Raw genomic sequence first — 21,892 nt, 5'->3', positions numbered from 1 at the left:
GCGTTAATGTAACGCAGTGGGGACAGGGGTGATGTACGTTAATATAACGTATAGCTTGCGGTAGTGTTCGGGGGGGTGTCAGTGAGAGTTTGTCAGGTTGACTGCAGAGGGGAAGAAACTGTTTTTGTGGCGGGAGGTTTTGGTCCTGATGGACCGCAGCCTCCTGCCAGAGGGGAGGGGGTCGAACAGATGGTGTCCGGGGTGGGAGGGGTCGGCAGCGATCTTCCCTGCTCTCCTCAGGGTCCTGGAGGAGTACAGGTCCTGAAGAGATGGGAGGTTGCAGCCGATCACCCTCTCTGCAGAGCGGATGATACGCTGCAGTCTGCGTCTGTCCTTGGTGGAGGCAGCAGCGTACCAGACGGTGATGGAGGAGGTGAGGATGGACTCAATGATGGCGGTGTAGAAGTGAACCAGCATTGTTTGTGGCAGGTTAAACTTCCTCAGCTGCCTCAGGAAGTACATCCTCTGTTGGGCTTTCTTGATGAGGGAGCTGATGTTCAGCTCCCACCGGAGGTCCTGGCTGATGATGGAGCCCAGGAAACGGAAGGACTCCACAGTGTCCACTGGAGAGTCACACAGGGTGATGGGGGCGGGTGGGGCTGCGCTCTTCCTAAAGTCAACAACCATCTCCACTGTCTTTGAAGCGTTAAGCTCCAGGTTGTTGCTGTTGCACCAGGTCACCAGGTGGTCAATCTCCCACCTGTAGGCAGACTCATCCTCTCCAGAGATGAGTCCGATGAGGGTGGTGTCGTCCGCGAACTTCAGGAGTTTGACGGACTGGTGACTGGAGGTGCAGCTGTTGGTGTACAGGGAGAAGAGTAGTGGAGAAAGAACGCAGCCTTGAGGGGAGCCGGTGCTGATCGTCCGCGAGTCTGAGACGTGTTTCCCCAGCTTCACGTGCTGCTTCCTGTCAGACAGGAAATCTGTGATCCACCTGCAGGTGGGGTCAGGCACGTTGAGCTGGGAGAGCTTGTCCTGAAGAAGAGCCGGGACGATGGTGTTGAAGGCAGAGCTGAAGTCCACAAACAGGATCCTGGCATAGGATCCTGCGGAGTCCAGGTGCTGGAGGATGAAGTGTAGAGCCAGGTTGACGGCGTCGTCTACAGACCTGTTGGCTCTGTAGGCGAACTGCAGGGGGTCCAGCAGAGAGTCTGTGATGGATTTGAGGTGGGACAGGACCAGGCGTTCAAATGATTTCATGACCACAGAGGTCAGGGCGACGGGTCTGTAGTCATTTAATCCTGTGGGCCCTGGTTTTTTGGGGACGGGGATGATGGTGGAGGCCTTGAAGCAGGCTGGCACGTGGCATGTCTCCAGTGAGGTGTTGAAGATGTCCGTGAACACCGGAGACAGCTGATCGGCGCAGCGCTTCAGGCAGGATGGGGAGATGGAGTCTGGTCCAGCAGCTTTACGCGGGTTTTGTCTCTTGAAGAGCCTGTTCACATCTCTTTCAAGGACAGACAGAGGTGTCGATGCTGGAGGAGTGGGGGGCGCTGTGGGGGGCAGCTGTGGTGGTAGGAGGTGTGAGAGTTCAGCCCCAGGTGTGATGAGGGGGTTGGGGCTGTTGGGCTGGAGCTGGTGGGTGATGGTGTGGGGGATGGTGTCAGGACTGTCCCATTGTCTTTCAAAGCGACAGTAGAAGTCGTTGAGGCTGTTGGCGAGGCGTCGGTCGTTAGCAGAGTTGGGGGCTCTTGGCTTGTAGTTGGTGATCTGCCTGAGCCCCCTCCACACAGAAGCAGAGTCGTTGGAGGAGAACTGGTTTTGTAGTCTCTCTGAGTACAGTCGTTTAGCTTCCCTCACCGCCTTGCTAAACTTGTACTTGGCTTCCTTAAACTCTGCTCTGTTGCCACTCTTAAACGCCTCTTCCTTTTCCAACCTCAGCTGTCGCAGTCTTGCTGTGAACCAGGGTTTGTCGTTGTTGTAACTCACCCTGGTCCGAGTTGGTACGCAGCAGTCCTCACAGAAGCTGATATATGAAGTCACAGCCTCTGTGTACTCATCCAGACTGTTGGTAGCAGTCCTGAAAACATCCCAGTCAGTACAGTCCAAACACGCCTTCAGGTCCTCTGCAGCTTCACTGGTCCACTTCTTCGAAGTTCTCACAACAGGCTTAGAAAGTTTTAATTTCTGCCTGTATGCAGGAATCAGGTGGACCATGTCGTGGTCAGAGTGTCCCAGTGCAGCGCGGGTGACGGCGTGAAAAGCGTTACTGACTGTGGTGTAACAGTGATCCAGAGTGTTCCCCTCCCTGGTGGGGCATTTAATAAACTGTTTGTATTTGGGGAGTTCATGTCTGAGATTACCTTTGTTAAAGTCACCGAGGACAATAACTAAGGAGTCCGGGTTGGTCCGCTCCGTTTCCAGTATCTGATCGGCGAGTGCGCGCTGTGCGTCCTGCACGTTGGCCTCCGGTGGAATGTAAACACCGACCAGAACGAATGAAGCGAACTCACGGGGGGAGTAGTAAGGTTTACAGTTTATGAAAAAAGTTTCCAGGGAAGGAGAGCAATGCCGTCGGATCACTGTCACGTCGTTACACCAGCTGCTGTTGATGTAGAAACAGATACCTCCACCCTTTGTTTTGCCGGAGAGGTGCGCGTCGCGGTCCGCTCGGAGAAGCTGGAATCCGTCCAGCTGCAGCGCCGCGTCGGGAGTTCTTTCCCCCAGCCATGTCTCCGTGAAGCACAAAACAGCAGATGAATAAAAGTCCTTGTTTCTCCTCATCAGCAGCTGGAGTTCGTCCATCTTATTCCCCAGTGAGCGCACGTTAGAGAGAAATATTCCGGGTAGCGGTGTCCGTTGTCCTCGCCGGCGAAGACGCACGAGCGCACCGGCACGTTTCCCTCTACGGCGACGTAGAGCTGCAAAGGTGAGAGCACCTTTGACCAGAATGTCCCATAAAACAGTTAAAGGTGCGAGAAATTCGGGAAACAAATCCACTGGAGATGTTCCCCTGATGTTCATGAGCTCTTCTCTGGTGAAAGAGCTCCGTGAACCAAAACAAAAAACACTGTTTACAAACAAAACAAGGCAAAACAATGCGCTCCAACAGACCGAGGCAGCCATCCGCGGCGCCATCTTGGATGCATTGATGCATTCATGTGTACTCATCACTTTAATATTTAATTTTCAACTACTTTATCTGCTTTATCTGCTGGGTAGCTTGTGAATGTCCCCCCAGGTATCAATAAAGTTTTATCTTAATCTATAGTATTACATCATAATTTATCTGTTGACTATATTTTGTGGTATATAGTGGAGTAAAAAACACAATATTTGCCTCTGAAATGTAGTAGAGGAGAAGTATGAAGTAGCAGAAAATGGAAATAAGTAAGGTGAAGTTTGGTGCAAATGTACTTAGTTACTTTCCACCACTGAGCAATGCCATACAGTAAATCATTCAAGCAGCAGTGAGCTATAAAATAAACACAAGGAATAAAGTTGAATCATTTTAACTTAATGATAAATTACAAACTTTATACAACATACTGTACATTGCCACCTATTTAAAAAAGTGCAACGATGTGTTTTGCATTGTCCAGTAGGAGCCACTAGAGGCCTGTGATGAAGTGGTGTGACGTTGACTGATGATGAAATAATACTTATATTGGTATCACGAGTGGCCCTCAAAGGTGGAAAGTAAAACAAAGTACATTTACTGTGCTGCAATTAAGTAGTACTACTTATTACTGCATGAGTATTTCCATTATATGCTTCTCAATACTTCTAGACCTCTACATTACAGAGGGAAATATTGTAATTTTTACTTCACTACATTTTTTTGAGAGCTTTAGTTACAAGTTGGAGATTTTACTTACAAAACATATGACCGACTTATAAGATATAACATTATAACTATAGTTATAAATACTGTATATATATATGTATGTATATACTCTGCATAATGTGGTCTTTTACTTTTGATACATTATGTAAATATGCTGATGATATACTTAACTGTACTTTGAATTGAAATAAAATCAGACCACTGCTGCTCTCTTTTAATGTATTCTTAAAACAACTCTCTTTAGTCATTTAAAAATATGAATATATGAAATTAGTAGTAGCTAAACACAAACCCAACTTTCATTCATTACTCTCACTCTATGGATGTATTTACACCAGCTTCCATCCTCTGGTCAGGGATCAGTGGTACATTTAACTACTCAATTTACTACTTTACTCAAGTACTGTATTTAAGTACAAATTCGAGGTACTTGTTCTTTACTTGAGTTTTTCCATTTCATGCAACTTTATACTTCTACTCCACTACATCTCAGAGGCAAATACTGACAGTTGACAGCTTTAGTTACTCGTTACTTTTCAGATTACAATTTTTCATATTGTTTTGAACGCAGGACCTTTACTTGTAGTGGAGTATTTTCTCAGTGTGGTATTAGTATTTTTACTGTAGTAAAGGATCTGAATACTTCTTCCACCACTGTCAGGGACGGACATTCTCTGAATCCCAACACTCACCCCTTTCAATCTGTATTATCTAGTCAGACTTATTTAAGTCCGGCAGCTGAACATGAACACTGAGGTGATCTTTCCTGACTGAGAAAATCATGATGTAAAGGGTCACGCTCCATGTTTTGGCTCTGCGACAGTATTCTCCTCATTATGATCAGTATCTGTAATATTTATGTGTCCTTTACTCATATAAGCATATTTTGACACAGTCAGCACTCTCACCACCATCACAGGTCTCGCTGATGCAGTGCGGTGCAGCTAACGTTTGCTTCAGTAGAGCTGGTTGTGCACACTCAGACAGTGTTATAGACAGCATTATTGTTGTAAACACTTTATTCTTTAATTTAAAACATCAACCAGGCTTTTATGGTTCTGCTTGGGTAGCTCAGAGTAAATTCTTTCACACCTCCTGTAGAAGCTTTTACAGCAGAAAACCCTGATCTTAAGTGGTACCATCACTCTGGGAGCAAAGTGGAACAGTCCTCTGTGGTCTGACTCAGTAGAAGAAGGTGTTTCATTGTAATAAGTTACCTTTTGTGAGAGTCTTGAGCAGTCGCTTGCTCCGCTGACGTGTGACTGTATGCACACACGCTCAGGCAGAGAAACACACCTGCTTCATTAGCTTTGTCTGAATGTGTCGCTGTGTCTGACTCTAAAACGTCTCCTCTCCTCTGGGTGCACGTGTTCCTGTTGGACTTCACAACAGGTGGTACATGTTCGTCACACTTACGACACAAGCTCATCCATCAGCGGCCTGTAAACTGAGCAGGAACAATGAAGACAGTGGACATCAAGGCTGAGCCTCTTACATTTGCTTGGTCCCTGCTGCCATATGTACAGAAGCCAATAACAAAAGCCTCGCCGTGCGTCAGGATGCTTCATCTTTTATTCCCCTGACACTGCCCCCCCCCCAGCTCCATGAAACCTTGTGGGGGCTGAACTTTGACCTCTGGCAAGCGGCAACCGGCAGACACTCCCCTCAGCTCAGCAGCCCTGATCATGCACTGTGGACTTGTCGAGCACTTGTTGGGTGAACGGACGACTGAAACAGTCTCCTGTGAGGAATAGAGAGAAAAAGAGATTCACAGTCATCTTCGCTGCAGCCTGAATGACATTTGTTCACACTTCAAAATATATTCGGGCATTCAAAACATTGTTTGGTTATACATGCTGTGCAGATCATGCAAATTGTGCAGTGACCAAAATGTATTATTAACTAAAATACAAAAATATATTTTTCTTGTTAGACAAGTTTTAGTGGAGTGTTTTGTACAATGAACAAGGGTTGAGTAGTAGGGAGTAGTCTATACATTCACTATCACAGCATATGACATTTAATGATATCGATATATATCCTGGAAAATCCATTGAGAAACTGTTAATGGATAACCAGACCAGAATGTCTGTTTTTGGTTAATCCAGCAAATGAAATACTAACAGATCAAAGTACTTAATTACATTGACGCAAAAAAAACAGAAAAATCCAATATTATATATTAGTTGTATTCAAATTCATATAATCTTTCACAATTTTTAGGAAGAAGTGCATAGAGAACAAACAGACAGGGTACATATGAATAGGAAACAGTAAAATTTAATTATGTCTGGGAAGCATATTATTGAAATAAAGAGCAAAATAAAAATGCCTGTTTAGTTATGATGCACTGAGGTGCCAATTAAAACCGAGCTGCATCAAGACAAGATACATTCATGCTTGTATGGTGTGAGACTGACATTGACATTAATGATACTATAGAGAGGACTTCCTCCATTTCCAGTATGAAGATGTCACGTTTTGTTTTGCACAGATAAGAATATATGTAGTTCAATCAGAATGGAAATCTAACAGAATTCCTATATCAAAACCCTCTAATTTAACTTTATTCTTATTTACTAAACATCTTGAGTGGCATATATTGGATTCAATGACATCATACAGGTGTTTCCACGCTGCGTAGTTTTCCGTGATAAACCGAGGACAGGTGTCGGTGTGGTTGTTGACAGTGGGATGGTAACAGTTGCTCAGGTGACTGAAGGCAACTCCCCCTGCAGACAGACAGGCAGAGAGTCATCTGCCGCTGACAGACGAGCCGCCGACTCTCCGCCTGGAGCTCAAACCTTCAGCTTCAGCCACTGAGAGAGCAGGCAGGTGTCATGGAGGGGCACCTCGTCCACACATGTATGCGACTATTTCAGCGTGTGTGTTTTGCGTCTTTGCTTTAAATAAAAAAAAAGAAACACTTATTTATTGAGGAGGTGTGTGTTTGACTTAACTCTCGGCTATGGATCGACTGGATGGATGGAGCTTCAAGTCCAAGAAAATGGACCTGGAGGAGGATTTCTACTTCGACTACGGAGCGGAGGAAATAACAGATTATCAAGACCCCAATGAACTTGTGGCTGCTTTGAAACAAAAGGAGGAAGAGGTTATTTTGGCAGCCCAGCTGGGAAACGCATTGCTCCTGGAAAACCGTCAGTTGAAAGATCAGAGCGACAAACTTCATGAACAATACGCAGACAAGCTGGAGGTAAGACTAATCTGCCTTTATCATACAGAGGAGCGGCGGGAGAGCGCCAATAAAGAGTGTATAATGGAAGATTTCATTTTGAAATATGTGGTTTAGATAGTTTTGACGACGTGGTCGCGTCTAATGTTTGTAGTCGGGTGAAAACGAAATGAAAGGTTTCCCTTTTTTTCAGCCACGGATAAGCAAACTCATTCATAAAGCATTCAAATATCAACTGTCTTTACGTTGGGACACAAATTAATATATTAAGTACACTCTACATATATCTTGCAGTACAAGCCAATTTGAAGAATGTATCACAGATTATTCTGACCACAGATCATAAGACCGTTTGTATTCTGATACCTATGGTGAAAACTACTCTTTAGTAGACACACAGTTAGCAGTTTCTTTATTGTTGTCCAAATGACGACTTGATATATTTATATATATCATCGCTCTCTCTATATAAACATAATAGAGAGCGATATTTGACAAAATAATGGAGAAAATACAACATGAACAGTAATCATACTGTATGATCTACAGCATTATTCAATATATTCTATATATTGATCTATCTATTCTATATACTCTATATGACAGACTAAACAATGGCCTCATTGCCTTTTCTCAGTGTGACTGCTGATGTCTCGTTCAGATGTTCAATCTTTAAACCTATCAGGCGTGACTACGACTTATCAGAGTCAAAGCAAACCATAGGCATGGTGTTATGTGGCAGGTACCCTACAAAGTGCAATAAAGAAGAGGCAATGACTTATCTGCCTAGAAACGGATTCATACATTGACAAATAGTTATACTTATATGGAATATAAGGCTGCAGCTAACGATTGTTTTCACTATCGATTAATCTGCTGATTACTTAGTCAATTAATCGATTAATCATTTAGTCTATGAAATATCACAATATAGTGATAATTGCGCAATATCCTAAAGCTCAAGGTGACGTCTTCACATTGCTTTTCTGGAGGTAAAAAGAAAGAAAAGAGTCCTTACAATTGAGAAGATGGAACTAGGAACGTTTTGCTTGAAAAATGACTCAAACTATTATTCAATTATCAAAGTTGTTGTATTTTCTTTTGATCGTCTAATCGACTAGTTTCAGCTCTAATATAATCTCTATAATATATAAAATACGTTTGACATAAACTAAATACTGTAAATTCTCAGTGCATCCCCAGGTACTCCATTTTTATTCCAATTCCAGCTGTCCTACATTTCCCATGATCCTTTGCAGCTCTTAATGATGCTTGCTGTCACTCAAATTCCTTTTCAAAATAAAACGTTATCATTGTAACATCCTCTTACTGATGCATAGTATGCATAATATGCATAATATGAACTGTAATCTTTCCACCACTGTGCAGGAGCTGGAGCAGGGCAGGCATGATCTGCGGCTGAAGCTGGAGGGCTGCCAGTCCCAGTGGGAGAGCCAGGTGGGGGACTTGGAGAGGGATGTGAGGGAGCTGAGCGCCCAGGTGGAGCGGCTCACCCAGGCCCTCAGCGAGGCCGAGAGGGACAAGAGTCGAGCCCAGCTGGAGCACGGCGAGCACACTCAGCGACTCAGGGAGCAGCTCCACACTGTGAGTCCCGCACACGGACGGCAGGCAGTTATTTTAATGTCAGCATCACATTAACTGAAGGGGGGACCATACAGCTCGGTTCAAAGGACACTGAGCCTCTGTGAAACAAACACCTGAGCGGTGGATCCAAAGCTGCAGGTCTTCTAGATAAGACGGGCTGTCATCCAATAGGCACACTGAAACTCAATGTTCTTTGTAAACCACACCGATATCAGTCTGACTCAGACTAATCTGCTTCAGAGCGAGGCCAGACTCTCCGGCTGTTCATAGACTCAGAGCAAGGCCATGGAAAAATGCTTACTTATAGAAGTTCTGACAACGAAAAAAAAAGAATGTTTTTTTCCATCTGAGCAGGAGAGAGAGAGAGAAGTGGAGTCGGTCAGTCAGTAGCTATGAAACAAAGTCTGAGTTGTTGGTTTCAGGCAAATGATGCGTGCCAGTGTGGAGCAGAATGGAAATGATATGCAAACAAGACGGGGTGTGATGTTAGTGCCATGATTTGATTTTAGATCGTGGACAGAAGGAGGAAAGTGTAGAAAAGCTCTTGAAGATGCTGGTTTTGCTTTTCACTCGCGATTTTCTTCTTTTCTCTGTGTTATATCATTGTAAACTGAATATCTTTGACTTTTGGACTGTTGTTTGAACAAAACAACATATTGGAAGACTTCACTTTGGCTTTTAGTCATTTGTGACCAGCATTTTTCACTATTTTCTGATGTTTTGTAGACCAAACCATTAATCGGTGGGCAGATGAATCGATTATAAAATATAATAATCATTAGTTGCAGCCCTACATGAGATCATTATAGTGTGTTAAATTAGATCCAGTTCATTCAGTAACATGAAGTTAACTTTTAACACAGTGCTTAGATTACATAATGTACAAAGTAACTGGCAACATACAGCTGACTCAAATCTTTATCAGCTCAAATGTGTTCAAGTCAAATATTTATGATCTCCAGTGTTTGATCCTAAGGAAACCGTGTACACTGGGAGGGAAATCAAATAGGTGACATATTTTACAGCCTCTTAACAGTGAACATGGAGGAGCTGATTGGATCACACAGCTGTACAACCTTTAGTATTTTTCCAGCCTGAGAAAGTAGGGAATGTTTTGCTAAACATAACAGTCGTGATGTGCTGCGTTGCACATCACCGATTACTTGAAAATGAGCAGCAAACCTGCGCTCCAAAGTTAAAAATGAATCCAAACAACAGTGTGCACCCTCCCATGAGTCAAGGTCCGCAGAATAAGGAACTATGAATGTCTCTCCAATCCCCCTCTGCGGCCAGGCTGGAGGACTTACTGAGGAAAACAGACTCCCTTGAAGTTCAGGAAAAAGTCAATTTAGATAAAAGGTGCTATCTCGGTTTGGGCCTGTTCAGGGAGGAGGAAGTGGAGAAAATGTTTAATTTGGCTGTCTGGCACCACACATGGCTAACTCTGGACTCTGGACTGGAGAAGAGGGCGAAGACGCTCCATGTCTGACGTGTCTTTACCAGATGTGGTGAAGGCTGCTGTAGCTTCTGCTGCGGTGAGTTGTGTCTGTATGTCTGTGATTATGTGTGTTTGTACAGCCGCTCCCACAGCTGTGACTGGAAAAGGAAGTTTTGTCCTGTGTGTCCTGACCGGGCTTCACTAGGCCAGGAATTCATTTGTTCTTGATCACTTAATCTGTTGATTATTTTCTCAATAATCAATGATCTCAAGCTCCCACAGCACAAGATAACATCTTCAAATGTCTTGATTTGTCCGACCAGCAGCTCAAAACCCAAAGATATTTAGTTTAGTATCATCGAAGACTAAGAAAATCAGCAAATATTCACATTCGGGGCCAGAAGACAATCTTGGAACCAGTAAATCTTTGTCATTTTTGCTTTACTCAAACGATTAACTGATCAACAAAATGTTGCCAAATGATTTTCTGTCTATCAACTAGTCGATTAATCGATTCAGCTCTTGGCTTCAGTAGAGTTTTTGGAGGAAGTTTAGAGTTAATTTGCATCCTAATGTACTCTGTGTAGATTCTCATGTCTTTAATTCTCGCATGTTAGAAAAATAAACTTTAGACCATTTCTGTGTCTACATATAATGAAGCTCTGGCGGGTTTCAAAGAGCTCGAAACTCTATATCCTGATTGTGAGAGTGTAACCGGAGCATGACAGGAATCTGGAGGAGGGCGTCGGTATCGCACCACAGAAACCTGAGCGAGAGAGAAACTCATCACGTTAACCAGCAACAGCAAAGCAAAGCTCCGATGTGAGAGGAAAGATTAGCTGACATTCTCCATCCTGGTGCATTTTGAGGAAGCGGCTGCATTAAAAACAATGTTGACGTGTGCCAGAACGTCACGCGGTGCAGCGCTGACTGTTTGGACAGTTGCATAAAGTAGGTGTTTAAATATCAGGGAGTGTTGAGTGACGTCAGGGTGTTTTCCTTCTGATTACATTACACATGTTGTCATTCCTGCAGCTGAAACAAAATGTGAGGACTCACTGAATGTTTAACAAGGACATATATGAAGTCTGAATCTGAGGAGGCAGCAGGCTATGACTTTATTTCCACTGAAGGAAAGAAAAATGAGATTAAGACATTTTACTGGTTTCGTTTGAGTCTTGTTCAAAAGAAAATGTCCCAGAGCTTAACGTTATCAGTGCTTTTTGGATATAAACACATCTAATGGATAAGAAATGGAAAGGGAGTAAAATTATTGGATGATAAGCTGGAAATGTTGATAATATTCAGTTTGTTTCTTGGGCAGAGTCATTTACTCAACTCTTTTGCTTATAATGATTTGTTTACACCAGCTACTCTGGTTCAATATGCTACAGTCAATATTGAATCTGAATGATCACAGTTCTACAATAAAACAGTATTTGTAGTTGTGATATGAGAGACTAAACAAACTCTCAGCTGCCCGTTTATTAGGTACACCTAGCTAAAACTAATGCAGCTCCGCAGTAAAATCCCACATTCATAAAGGTTACACTGTTCATCTTCTGTCTAAACTGTTTCAGAGAAGTGTTGATTCAACTTTATATTCATTTTAGAAGCTGTAGATTGAGAAGCTGGTCGACAGGAACATAATCGGCAACCATTTTGATAATTGACTAATTGTCATTTTCAAGCAAAAATGCCTGAAATTTTCCTCCTCCAGCTTCTCAAATGTGACCATTTGATGTTTTTTCTTTGGTGAAATACGATAGTAGGCTGAATATGTCTGGGTTTTGGACTTTTTGTCAGACAAAACAAGCTATTTAAGACACCACCTTGGACGTCAATAAAATGTCAGAAAATAGTGAAAAATGCCTGTAGTTTCCCACCGTCCCACAGTGACGTCTTCAAATATCTTGTTTTGTCCGACCAACAACACAAATCCTTAAGATATTTAGTTTGCTATCATGTGTCACCCAAAAACATCAAATCCTCCCGTTTTAGAAAGCTGGAACCAGCAAATATTTGGCGTCTTTGCTAAAAAAAAAAAAGAAATCATCGAAATAATTACCAATCAACTTTCTTCTTTCTATAATGCCTTTTTCACCCCCTCCACCCAGTGTTATATGATCACCTTCCCTGGCCGTGGATCACAGTGTGTTATTGGACGTCTGTGACAAATCCCTCACTGTGGATTTCCGTTATTGTAAAAGGAGATGCCTGAATTGAGGCGAGCCCCCGTGACCTCTGCTCCCTCTACTAGCATCACGCAGCTCACAGACAAAAAGGGAAAGACAATATACATCGGGGAGAGATATAAATCTTTCATTTGCTTCTTTGATGTTGCCCCAACATCCCATCATCCCAGGGGAAAGCCGTCTTTTCTGTGTGCTCCCTGAGGGGCTCGGCTGTAGCTTGGGTAGTCAGCTGTTAGATACCTCTGTGTTTGGACTGGTGAGGGCCTGAGGCTTGGGGGGCCGTGTGAGGGGATATCATCTTTGTGTTTCTACCAAATGGAGCGTCCTCCTTCTACTCCTGTGTTGGTGATTCTCAGTGGGTCGCTGCCTCTATTGTGGATGGGGCCCGTGTTGACGAGACGAGGCAACAGTAATGACGACGTTCATCTTTAAGCCCCCCCTTCCTCTTCTCCTCAAAGTGTGTCTGCATGCTATGTTTTGTTTTTGCCCATCAGTGCCTGCTTTACTCTCGTCACACACACACACACACACACACACACACACACTTCCCACTAATTTTAGCCCTCACGCCTGCCTCACTTCCTCTGTACACTCCCGCAAACACATACACACAAGCTGTCCCCTCCGCTTCACCCTTGTGATGTCCATGTTTACCCTCCGCAACATTGTTGTCTAATGTGGCATGATGATGTCACAGACGAGACCAAGATGCCCCCTGCTCCATCTGCCGCAGAGGCCGGCCTTTCATCTTGTATTATGTGGCAGTGATGGGACCTGACAGGGGCCCGCCAAACTGCTGAGTAAGGGGAACTGAGGGTCCCAGACCGGGACGAGGGAGGGTTGGTGGGGATTGGGAAGCTTCAGAACTGCAGCAGCACTCCAAAGATCCCTGTGTTTTTAATGTCAAAGTCATTATTTAATGCTTAATATGACATGTAGTTTGTCAATGATTGGCTAATTGTTTCTGTTATTCTGATGGATGAGTGATCACAGGAGTCATGTTACTTTTTGATTTGTTACAAAAGTGGTTTCCAGCCTTTTCGGCTTATGACCTCTTTAAAGGTGCCCTGTGAATTTTTACTGTAAACAAAGTTTTTCCGCAGGATTGTTGCATCGTGTTGTCGCGTGTTCTTGTATGTGCATGTGATACAAACAAAACAGGGACCCACTTGTGACAAAGTTGCTCCATAGTGCTACTAGTGGTTAAAAACTCCACAGGGTACCTTTTAATGAGCCTATATTTACTTGTGACCCCTCATCACAGGTTATGTGTGGACATGAGTCAACAACAATCATTGTTCCTTCTCTAATAGTTTTATCTGAATGGTTTGAAGCCTGAAGAGGAGACACTATCTAGATTTCAAGCAAAAATAAGAAAGATAGGCAAAAAAACTGTCTGTCTGTCTTGCCCCTTTAATCATCTCGTGACGCCTCAGATTTTATCTTTAGACCCCCAGCTTGGGAACCACTGGGTTGATATATAAGCAGTTGCTCTAAAGGCAGTAAAGAAAACCACCTCTCATTCTCCTTGTGCTGCATGGCCCGCAGCAAGAACCCGACCAAACACATGTTTAATTTTAGTCACCTAATCTCCACTTTTCAGGCAGGTATCATATTATGCTTCTTCTCATCTGGGTCTAGACTGCAGGATTTTACCTCCGGCTCTATATTTGGTTATTTTTAGATACAAGATTGTGGTCTCAATTCTCTTAAAGCTCGACCCTCAGGCAAGCTTTGTTTTGGAGTTTCAAGTTGACTGAAAACAAACGTATTATTCCACTTCTCTTGGTCATATTTTGATTTCTGGCTGAATGAATTTTGTCTGTGACTAAATCTCTCTCCTCATGTCTAAAAGTAAACAAAATGCACACAGAGGGCTGTCCTGCACATTCAAAAGCCACATGCTTATTTTCTTTTACTCCGTCCTTACATCTGTGTTTTCTCTGATTTGTTTTTTAGGCGATGGAGGTGGAGAGAGCCATGTCCAGTGAGCTGCAGGCTCTAAAGCAGGAGCTCCAGCAAAAAGGAAGCCAGAACAGGCCGCAGGAGGAGGAGCTGATCAGTGCCATGAGGGAGCAGGTAACTGACTACCACACACAACACACACACACACACACTGTATATGTAACTCTAAAATCAAACCAAAGCTAATCCTAAATGTAACTGCTAAAAGGATGGTCATGTAAAATGTTTCTAGAGAGCATCATGTGATCACACGTACAGAATGACCAGAACACACCGCACCAGCGTGTCTGTATGAGATTTCAGATTACGATTCCTGTTAAAAGTGTTGCCAGCTTCTGGTTCCTCTCACTGTGCTTTGTTGCATTCACTTTGGTGTCAGTGTGAGGAACAGTATGGCAGAGAGTTTTTGGGATTCTAGTTTTTTTTATACTAACTAAGAACATAATGCAACACAAGACAAAGTCTTACAGTAAAACACTGAAGAACAGATAACTGAACAAACCTGGACATATGAAGTCTCAATATCAATAGAAATAACATAAGTAAATAATAATAATTAAAGAAAAAAAGAAAAAAGAAAACACAACATAAAGATGAGGCATCATATTTTCACGGTAAAACAGGAATTTTTACTTACTATTATGTTTCTTTGTTTACATGAATTTATAAAATGAAACCAAACCTCACAGAAATTCCCTGGATAATTATTACGCCTTCCGATTAGAGATTCAAAACAGGCAATATCAGTCATCAGACATTGTCTCACTCTTCTTTCAAGTGCCAATAAAGCCTACCAATTTAAGTTTGTTTTGTTGTTTGTTTTTGTAATTTACATGGTGGTAGAAGAGACCTGTCTCCTAATAAACACAGCTGGAGAGATTCTGGCAAATGGTTTATGTAACCACTCTTCATTCAACATTCCCACATTAAATGAAAGTACCTGCTTCATTTTTACACTTCCAACAGTTTCATTTTTTCAGGGAGAATAAGAAACTGATATCAACATTGGTGAATTGATGTGGTGTGAAGCAAGGGAACAGTAGGAGAAGACTTCTTTTTTGGTCATATTTAAGATGTGTGTTTGTGTGTTTTTCAGGTGTTGCGTCTCACCCAGAAGGAACAGGTGCTGGAGGAGCGTTTGGAGAGTGTGTGTCAAGAAAACACAGAGCTGAGGACGAGTTTGGCCTCTTTACACACACGCCTGGCTCTGCATGACCAACTCAACCAACAGCACAGCCAGCAGGTACATATACAAATACATTACATGCTTGTGCTGAGACACACACAGGCAGGCCAACACAGACAAGGCAGGACAAAAAGTGCGGTTAGCTGGTGTATGAATGAAAGAGCCTCAATAACAAAGGGATTTTCTGCTCCCTGCCTGGCGGCCTGGGTTTCGGCTGGGATTGTGGAAAGCATTGCTAAACAATCACCTCATCCCCGTCATTGTAACTTTCACTTGCAATTCTGGATTCCACTCGTGTTCGTTTAGTTTCATGTTGGGCCGAAGGCTGGAATCTGGCACGTCAGGATTTCAGTCGCACTGAACATTAGTTGTAAGTTTTACAGTGTCTCATGACAGCCTTTTAAAAATCACACACAGCCTCATTTGTCTTATCATGTCCATCTTCATCGTCGACATGATCTGAGAATTCATAATGTTGTCTTATCTCAATCTCTGTCATGTGTTGTACATGTTGCGAACTTCAGACTCACGTTAGTACCTGCGGGTTTTGTCTCTGTGTTCAGCTAGCCGAGGCGTGGCAGGAGGCGGAGGCAGCGCGGGGTCGCTCACAGCAGCTGCAGGCCCAGGTGGAGGAGCTTCAGGAGGAGGTGTCCCTGCAGGAAGCCAGGAGCCACGGAGACGCCTCCTTGCTGTCCGAGCTGGAGAGCAGCCTGGAGACGGCGGGGCTGGGAGTCAGCAAAGAAGAGGTACTAAAGCAGCAGGACTCGAGCAGGTTACTCTTAAGCACAGTCAGACTGCAGTGTTTTAAGCCATTAAGCCAGAACAGGAGAACGATTTGGCTGAAACCGAATGTGTATTTATCCACGACTGAAAGCAGTTCCCACAAATACACTATTTCCTCACAAAAATACATTTGTATACTTGCAAACTCACACTACCTTTATATCTTCCACAAGCACAAAAAAATGTGATACAGAAGTTATGAGGAATAGAATTGTGTTCTTAGATAGTGAATTAAGACAAAAAACGATAAAGTGAACTTTGGTAAAGTTGCATTGTGGGTAATGTATGCGTCAGGTTTTGACAAGGAATAAAAAAACGATATCTCTGGTTATGCTGCATGGATTTGGATCTTTTTTTCTTTTCAAATTGTCCATTGTGAGTCCGACAGTGTTGTAGGATTCAACACGCTGTTTTAACCAAGAACCAGCTTTATTATTGTAGCAGTAGGTATATGAATTGGCCATATGACAAGTGAGATGTGAGATGATATAATGACGTAAAACAGACATTCCTGTGACAGAGCATGAAAAAATTGTTTCCATTTCTTTTCAAAACACAGTTACCGTGAATGCTGCAGAGTAATTGTGCAAAACAAAGTAGGAAGGCAGAAGGCAGAGAGGCTGTAAATTAAACCAAGCACTGTAACTGACAGAAACACCAGAATAGTTTTGTTTGGGACCGGCCGCGCTGACTTTATCTCCATACTGTGGTTGGCAAGTGTTCGTTTTGGGGCTTGCTCTATTGTAGTCCTGCCCGCAATGATTCATGTGTGTTTTTGAAGGGAAATTGTTTTCCCGTGATGAGTGGAAACAAGAATATTAAACAAAGTCTTTCCTGAAAGACGTGTACCAGAGAAACGTCATCTATAAGTTGGATTTGAGGAAACATGTATAAATGTTGTTGCAGTGAACACACAGCACAGTAGCTGTCTCTGCAGAGAGGAACATGCTGACATAACATTTTGTGCAAGTTCTGTGTGACAGTGTGACTTGTGTTTGACGTGAGGAGGACACACGAGGAGAAGGTGTGAAGGGCCTCAAAGTGAAGACGCCACAAAGAAATATTAGATATGGTTTGTTGCAGAAGTTTGAATTATGTCTGGGAGGGGAACTGGAAAAACTGCCTGACAGCGAAGCCAAGTCTTCTGATTCTCACACTCTGGGTCTCTACTGTTATTGTTTTGTTCCAGCAGGGAAATGTGATGTATAACTGCACCCATGAGTCACTCTCTACATTTCCTGTTTGTCATAGCCACATTGTAGGAGAGTTTCCTTGTTTCACAGCTCACGTTTACACCGGTGTCTGTAAACTTATCACAAGATTTTATGAGTATCATGAGATCAGTGTAATCATGTGATATGTTTGACTCAAGGAAGTTAAATAAAGTGATGAGGTAATGCTTGCACCTCCCAGTGTGTAAATACTTGATGTCACTCAAGATGTGATGTGTGTAAAGAGATTAAGTGGCATGCTGAAAGGAAAAAGGGAAATGAAATACCTTGTTTTTGACCCAGTTTTTTGTCAGTAATTGGTTACTTTTCATTAAAACATCTGAAACAGTATCTCTTTTAATGTAGGCCATATATACAGTTGCAGCCTCCAAGCTATACCAATTGTTTTGTGAGAGTAACTCAACACTTGAAACTTAATAGTTAAGTTGACACTTTTTTTACACGAATCAACGTGCCTCCTCTCCTGTTGTACTCAGATAAAGCAAGAAATGGGCTCCATCCTTCAGTTACTGCTCCCACTGACCCAGGAACTGAAGAGCTCGGGGAGGCCGGAGGTCGTGGATCAACCGGAGGACCTGCAGGCCATGCTGCATCAGCTGAAGGGAGTGGCCCAAACTCTGGCACAGACGTCCAGCCCTCAGGTGAGCGAGAGTCGCACAAAATGAGCAACTGGAGTAGGACAGGAAATGCAAAACAAAGGGCTGACCTTGCTGTTTGAAACCAAAGGAGGACAGGAATATTATACTGTAGCTTTTCTATATCATTATCGTATACATACTTCTGTAAATGTGTGTAACTCCCAGCTCTAAAGTCTATATATGTCCCTTGTGTGTTCTGAGTTTGATGAATAAGTCTGATAGACGAAGGCTAGAAACAACCTTGCACCTCTGAAATGTTGTTTTTTTATGATCCTGGAAAGGACAACTGTACTGAAAGTGGAATAACTTCCCCACTTTGTCAAATGATGGATCCAGAAAGTAGCCTACTCACATACCACATTCATGAATGTATTCACAGTTAGCCTCTCTACCCCCTACTGGCTGCTAGAGGCACCTTAGCGTCGACACACTGAACCATGCTGAGGGACTGTGTGTCCTTGTTTATGCAATGGATGCCAATGAATTGTTGCAATTGATAGCTTTTATGCTTCGCTAGGCCTCTGTTTGCCACAAGCAAGCATATACAATTGTCCAGTTGTGTCTCATGGCGTTTCTATTCCATTCAGAGCAGTAACAGGCGTTTATCACTGAAACTAAATATTCCTGCTCCATCCCCTTCCTCCCTCGGAGCACCAAGCAAATAGGCCAACGCCACAGGAACTCCTTTTGGTGTAAATCTCTCTGAAATGCACTGCAGACACCTGACCTCTTTGTTCACGTCTCCGTCCCAGGAGCTGAATCGAGCTTTTGTTGACAGGACGGGTGATCAGTGTGGGAATCCGAGCGCAGCACAGGAGCTGAGAGATCAGGTAACCCAGTGATGAACGAACACGTCTGCCGGGGAGGAGCAGAGCCCACAGTGGCCCATTATTTTAGGAGTTGGCTGTGTCAGTACTGACCTGTCACTGTAATCGTGTCACAGACAGATTCACTGACCTTTGAGAGCATTTTTACTGGAGATACATTTACAAGATTAAAAATGATAGGAACATTTAACAGTCCTCGGAAGGCAGAAACCATTTTAGTGCGACAACAATGACTTCATTGTTGTTTTAAACAGACAAACACATCGATATAAACACAGTTAATTTCTTCCGTCTCCAGAACGTCCAGCTGCAGCAGGAAAACGCTGAGCTGAGGCAGAAGCTGCAGAGCGTACAGGAGCAGGCTGAGGTCGTCCAACAGGCCATCAGAGACCGAGATGAAGCCATAGCCAAGTGAGAAGCTCATTTTTTCCTAAATACTCTCAATGCAAATTGTATTATCCAGCATATTCAGATGCCTTTGACAGCATCTTTTGTTTACATATTCTTAACTTTTATCTAGAATAATTCTGCAGATTTTGGGTTGAATATTCAGGGAAAAAATCAATGAATTACTGTCAGGGGAACAAAAAAGAGAGACGTAATTGTTTTCTTATAAGAAGCTACTATTGCAGCCATAGCAATGAGTTTGCACATGACATTGCATATGACTGTGATGTGACTGAAGAGGTTTCATCCTTTCTTGTTAGGAAAAACCTGATGGAGGCCGAGCTGGTGAGAAGTAAAAATGACATGATGTCCCTGAACAACCAGTTATTAGAAGCCATCCAACGTAAACTGGAGCTGTCACAGGAACTGGAAGCCTGGCAGGTGGGGTCCCTTTTTTTTTTTTCTCTGTGGAGCTTTTTGTCCCTCCCATCCCGTCAACTGTGTACCTAAACCCCCTTAAATCAACTCTCATGCAGTCTCTTTGTCACACTGTCTAGCTGTAAGCACATCTCAAATCCTTACACCTTTAAGACCAGCATCCTAACAGATGAAAAATCACTTTTTGAGGCATGCTGTCTGCAGTTTTAGAGATAATGGATGGATGTATCTCAGCTTGGTGTCCTCAGTCGGAGGTCAGGGACAGACGCAGCCGTATCTCTCTCGGCCCTGTCAGTTTGGAGGGGTATGAATGGAAGGTGTCTCTATCTACGAGTCCTTCTGCTGCTGAGTCACGATGCCAAGCCGAGCCATCTGCCGGAGGGTCTGATGTCTCGTGTTTTGATGAAGTTATGCAGATAATATTTGAACCAAAACACTGATTCATTTTCCGTAGAAATCATGTTTGTTAGCTGAAAAAGAGGCCTAAAGTCTGGCAACTAAATGACGTTAAACAATTCCAGAGTCCAGGTTTAAGACAAATCGGGATCATACTGTTTTAGTTCCAACACTCCTTCAGTATCAACGATAACGACACACTGTTAACAATGAAGTAATGTTTCAACCTGACACAGTCACATGACTATATGAAGTGTGCTAGAATGATATGAGGGCCGTGTTGACTTGCTATTCCCGCCCAACATGAGACACCAGACTGAATCCCTGCTCCTCAGACTTCCCGCTCATTTCCTCTTCCTCCCCACCTTTCCTCAGGATGACATCCAGATCATCATCAACCAGCAGCTCAGGTCCCAGCAGCAGTCGGAGCTTCCTCAGAAGAAGTCCAACTCCAACGGCATGTCCTTCTTCCGCAGGCCCAGCAAAACGGCCTCTACCTGGACACGTCAGCCCTCCTCCTCCTCCTCCTCAACCTGGAGTTCAGACACTAATCAGGACAAAACCCAATCCCCCTGGAGGGATTGGTTAAGACGGGGGAAGGGGGCACAGTATGGCAAATAATGGACAGCGAGTGCTGTACCGTCCTGCCAGGAGGACAGGTCAGAGTGCAGCTTCCCGTACATCATGTGTGGTGAAAAGAAGCCATAAAGACACTTTTAATTTAGTGATGAACAACAGAGCCACTACGGACAAAGACTTGTCAAATAGACACTTACTTGTACACATTTCACTGAGAGGCTGAGCCTTCCTAAAATCTAAACTGTGACGACCTGGAATTTCACAGAATTACATTAGAAAAGTTTGCTTGAGACTGTAAATATCGTGCCTTATTTTGTAATATTGTGAATGTCTTTATGTCTGAGACTTTATATGGTATACATGATAGGTGTAGATCAGTGGAAAGTATTTGTTCAGATTATTTAACGTCACAGATCGAAGAGAAAGAGAAGTACGGTCAGGAAGTAAACGATCAAACAGTTCATTTGTAATTGTACTTAAGTGTCTTTACATACCAAGTTGGATGTGAGAAGTTGCCTTTTTTTTACTGTCAGTTTTGTTCGAAAGCTAAATATGTAAAAATGTTGATTGTATAAGAAACACTGTATGTCTTCGTGTACACTGAGAAAGCTGTCATTTTTTTTATAATTTCTTGTTTGTTTGGTTTTTAGTAAAAAACAAATACGTTCTCTGAATGATGACTTGGTGCAGCATGTGTCACACATGTATGTTCTGTGACTCAGTGTTCAATATTAAGGCTGCTTAGTACAAACCGTGTTGTTTCCTAACCTGTCTGACTGACCACATCTGGAATTATTGTCATATGTCATTAAATAATTCAATATATAACATTAAATAATCCTTTCAGAGTTTTGTGTTTTGACTGTTTCTTTTCTTCTTTCGTCCTACTTTGTCAAATTAAGAGAATTTGATCAAGGAACTGAAAAATGTCTTCAATTTAGAGAGTTACGACAAATTGTCTCCTGTACAATATCAAAATGGATGACCATTTGCTGAGGTTGTTTTACAAATACACAAATTGAAGACAAGTGTATACATTGTGCAAAGTAATTCGTACAAATAGAGATACATTTAATGTATAGAGCCTTCGAAAATATATAATATATCTCCTGGACATTTTCGATAACTAGTGTTGTTGCTGCCATTTGAAATTGACCTCAATCTACACACTAAATGCACACATGCAATAATCACAAAGCTAAGATATGTTTTTACAGATTTTGATGAAATTATTGAAAATGAA

At 42.9% G+C, this 21,892-nt stretch overlaps 1 protein-coding gene across 1 annotated transcript; it reads left to right on the top strand.

Annotated features, from left to right (window-relative positions):
- The first annotated feature begins 6,670 nt into the window (after positions 1 to 6,670).
- Positions 6,671 to 21,497, top strand: LOC139285541 (BICD family-like cargo adapter 1). Its single transcript, XM_070906112.1, has 10 exons — positions 6,671 to 7,001; positions 8,370 to 8,585; positions 14,178 to 14,297; positions 15,280 to 15,426; positions 15,933 to 16,115; positions 17,861 to 18,025; positions 18,775 to 18,852; positions 19,148 to 19,260; positions 19,557 to 19,677; positions 20,446 to 21,497. The coding sequence occupies exons 1-10, from the start codon at positions 6,756 to 6,758 to the stop codon at positions 20,689 to 20,691; spliced, it is 1,635 nt and encodes a 544-aa protein (XP_070762213.1). The 5' UTR covers positions 6,671 to 6,755; the 3' UTR covers positions 20,692 to 21,497.
- Positions 21,498 to 21,892: the final 395 nt, after the last annotated feature.

This window comes from Enoplosus armatus, chromosome 5, assembly GCF_043641665.1.
Source record: "Enoplosus armatus isolate fEnoArm2 chromosome 5, fEnoArm2.hap1, whole genome shotgun sequence".
Lineage (NCBI taxonomy): Eukaryota > Metazoa > Chordata > Actinopteri > Centrarchiformes > Enoplosidae > Enoplosus > Enoplosus armatus.
This window is presented reverse-complemented; position numbering and strand designations above follow the sequence as displayed.

Coding starts and splice junctions, on each gene's coding strand:
- LOC139285541 (XM_070906112.1), top strand. CDS start 6,756: ATGGATCGACTGGATGGATGGAGCTTCAAGTCCAAGAAAATGGACCTG. Junction 8,586..14,177: donor TCAGGGAGCAGCTCCACACT/GTGAGTCCCGCA, acceptor TTTGTTTTTTAG/GCGATGGAGGTGGAGAGAGC. Junction 15,427..15,932: donor ACCAACAGCACAGCCAGCAG/GTACATATACAA, acceptor CTCTGTGTTCAG/CTAGCCGAGGCGTGGCAGGA.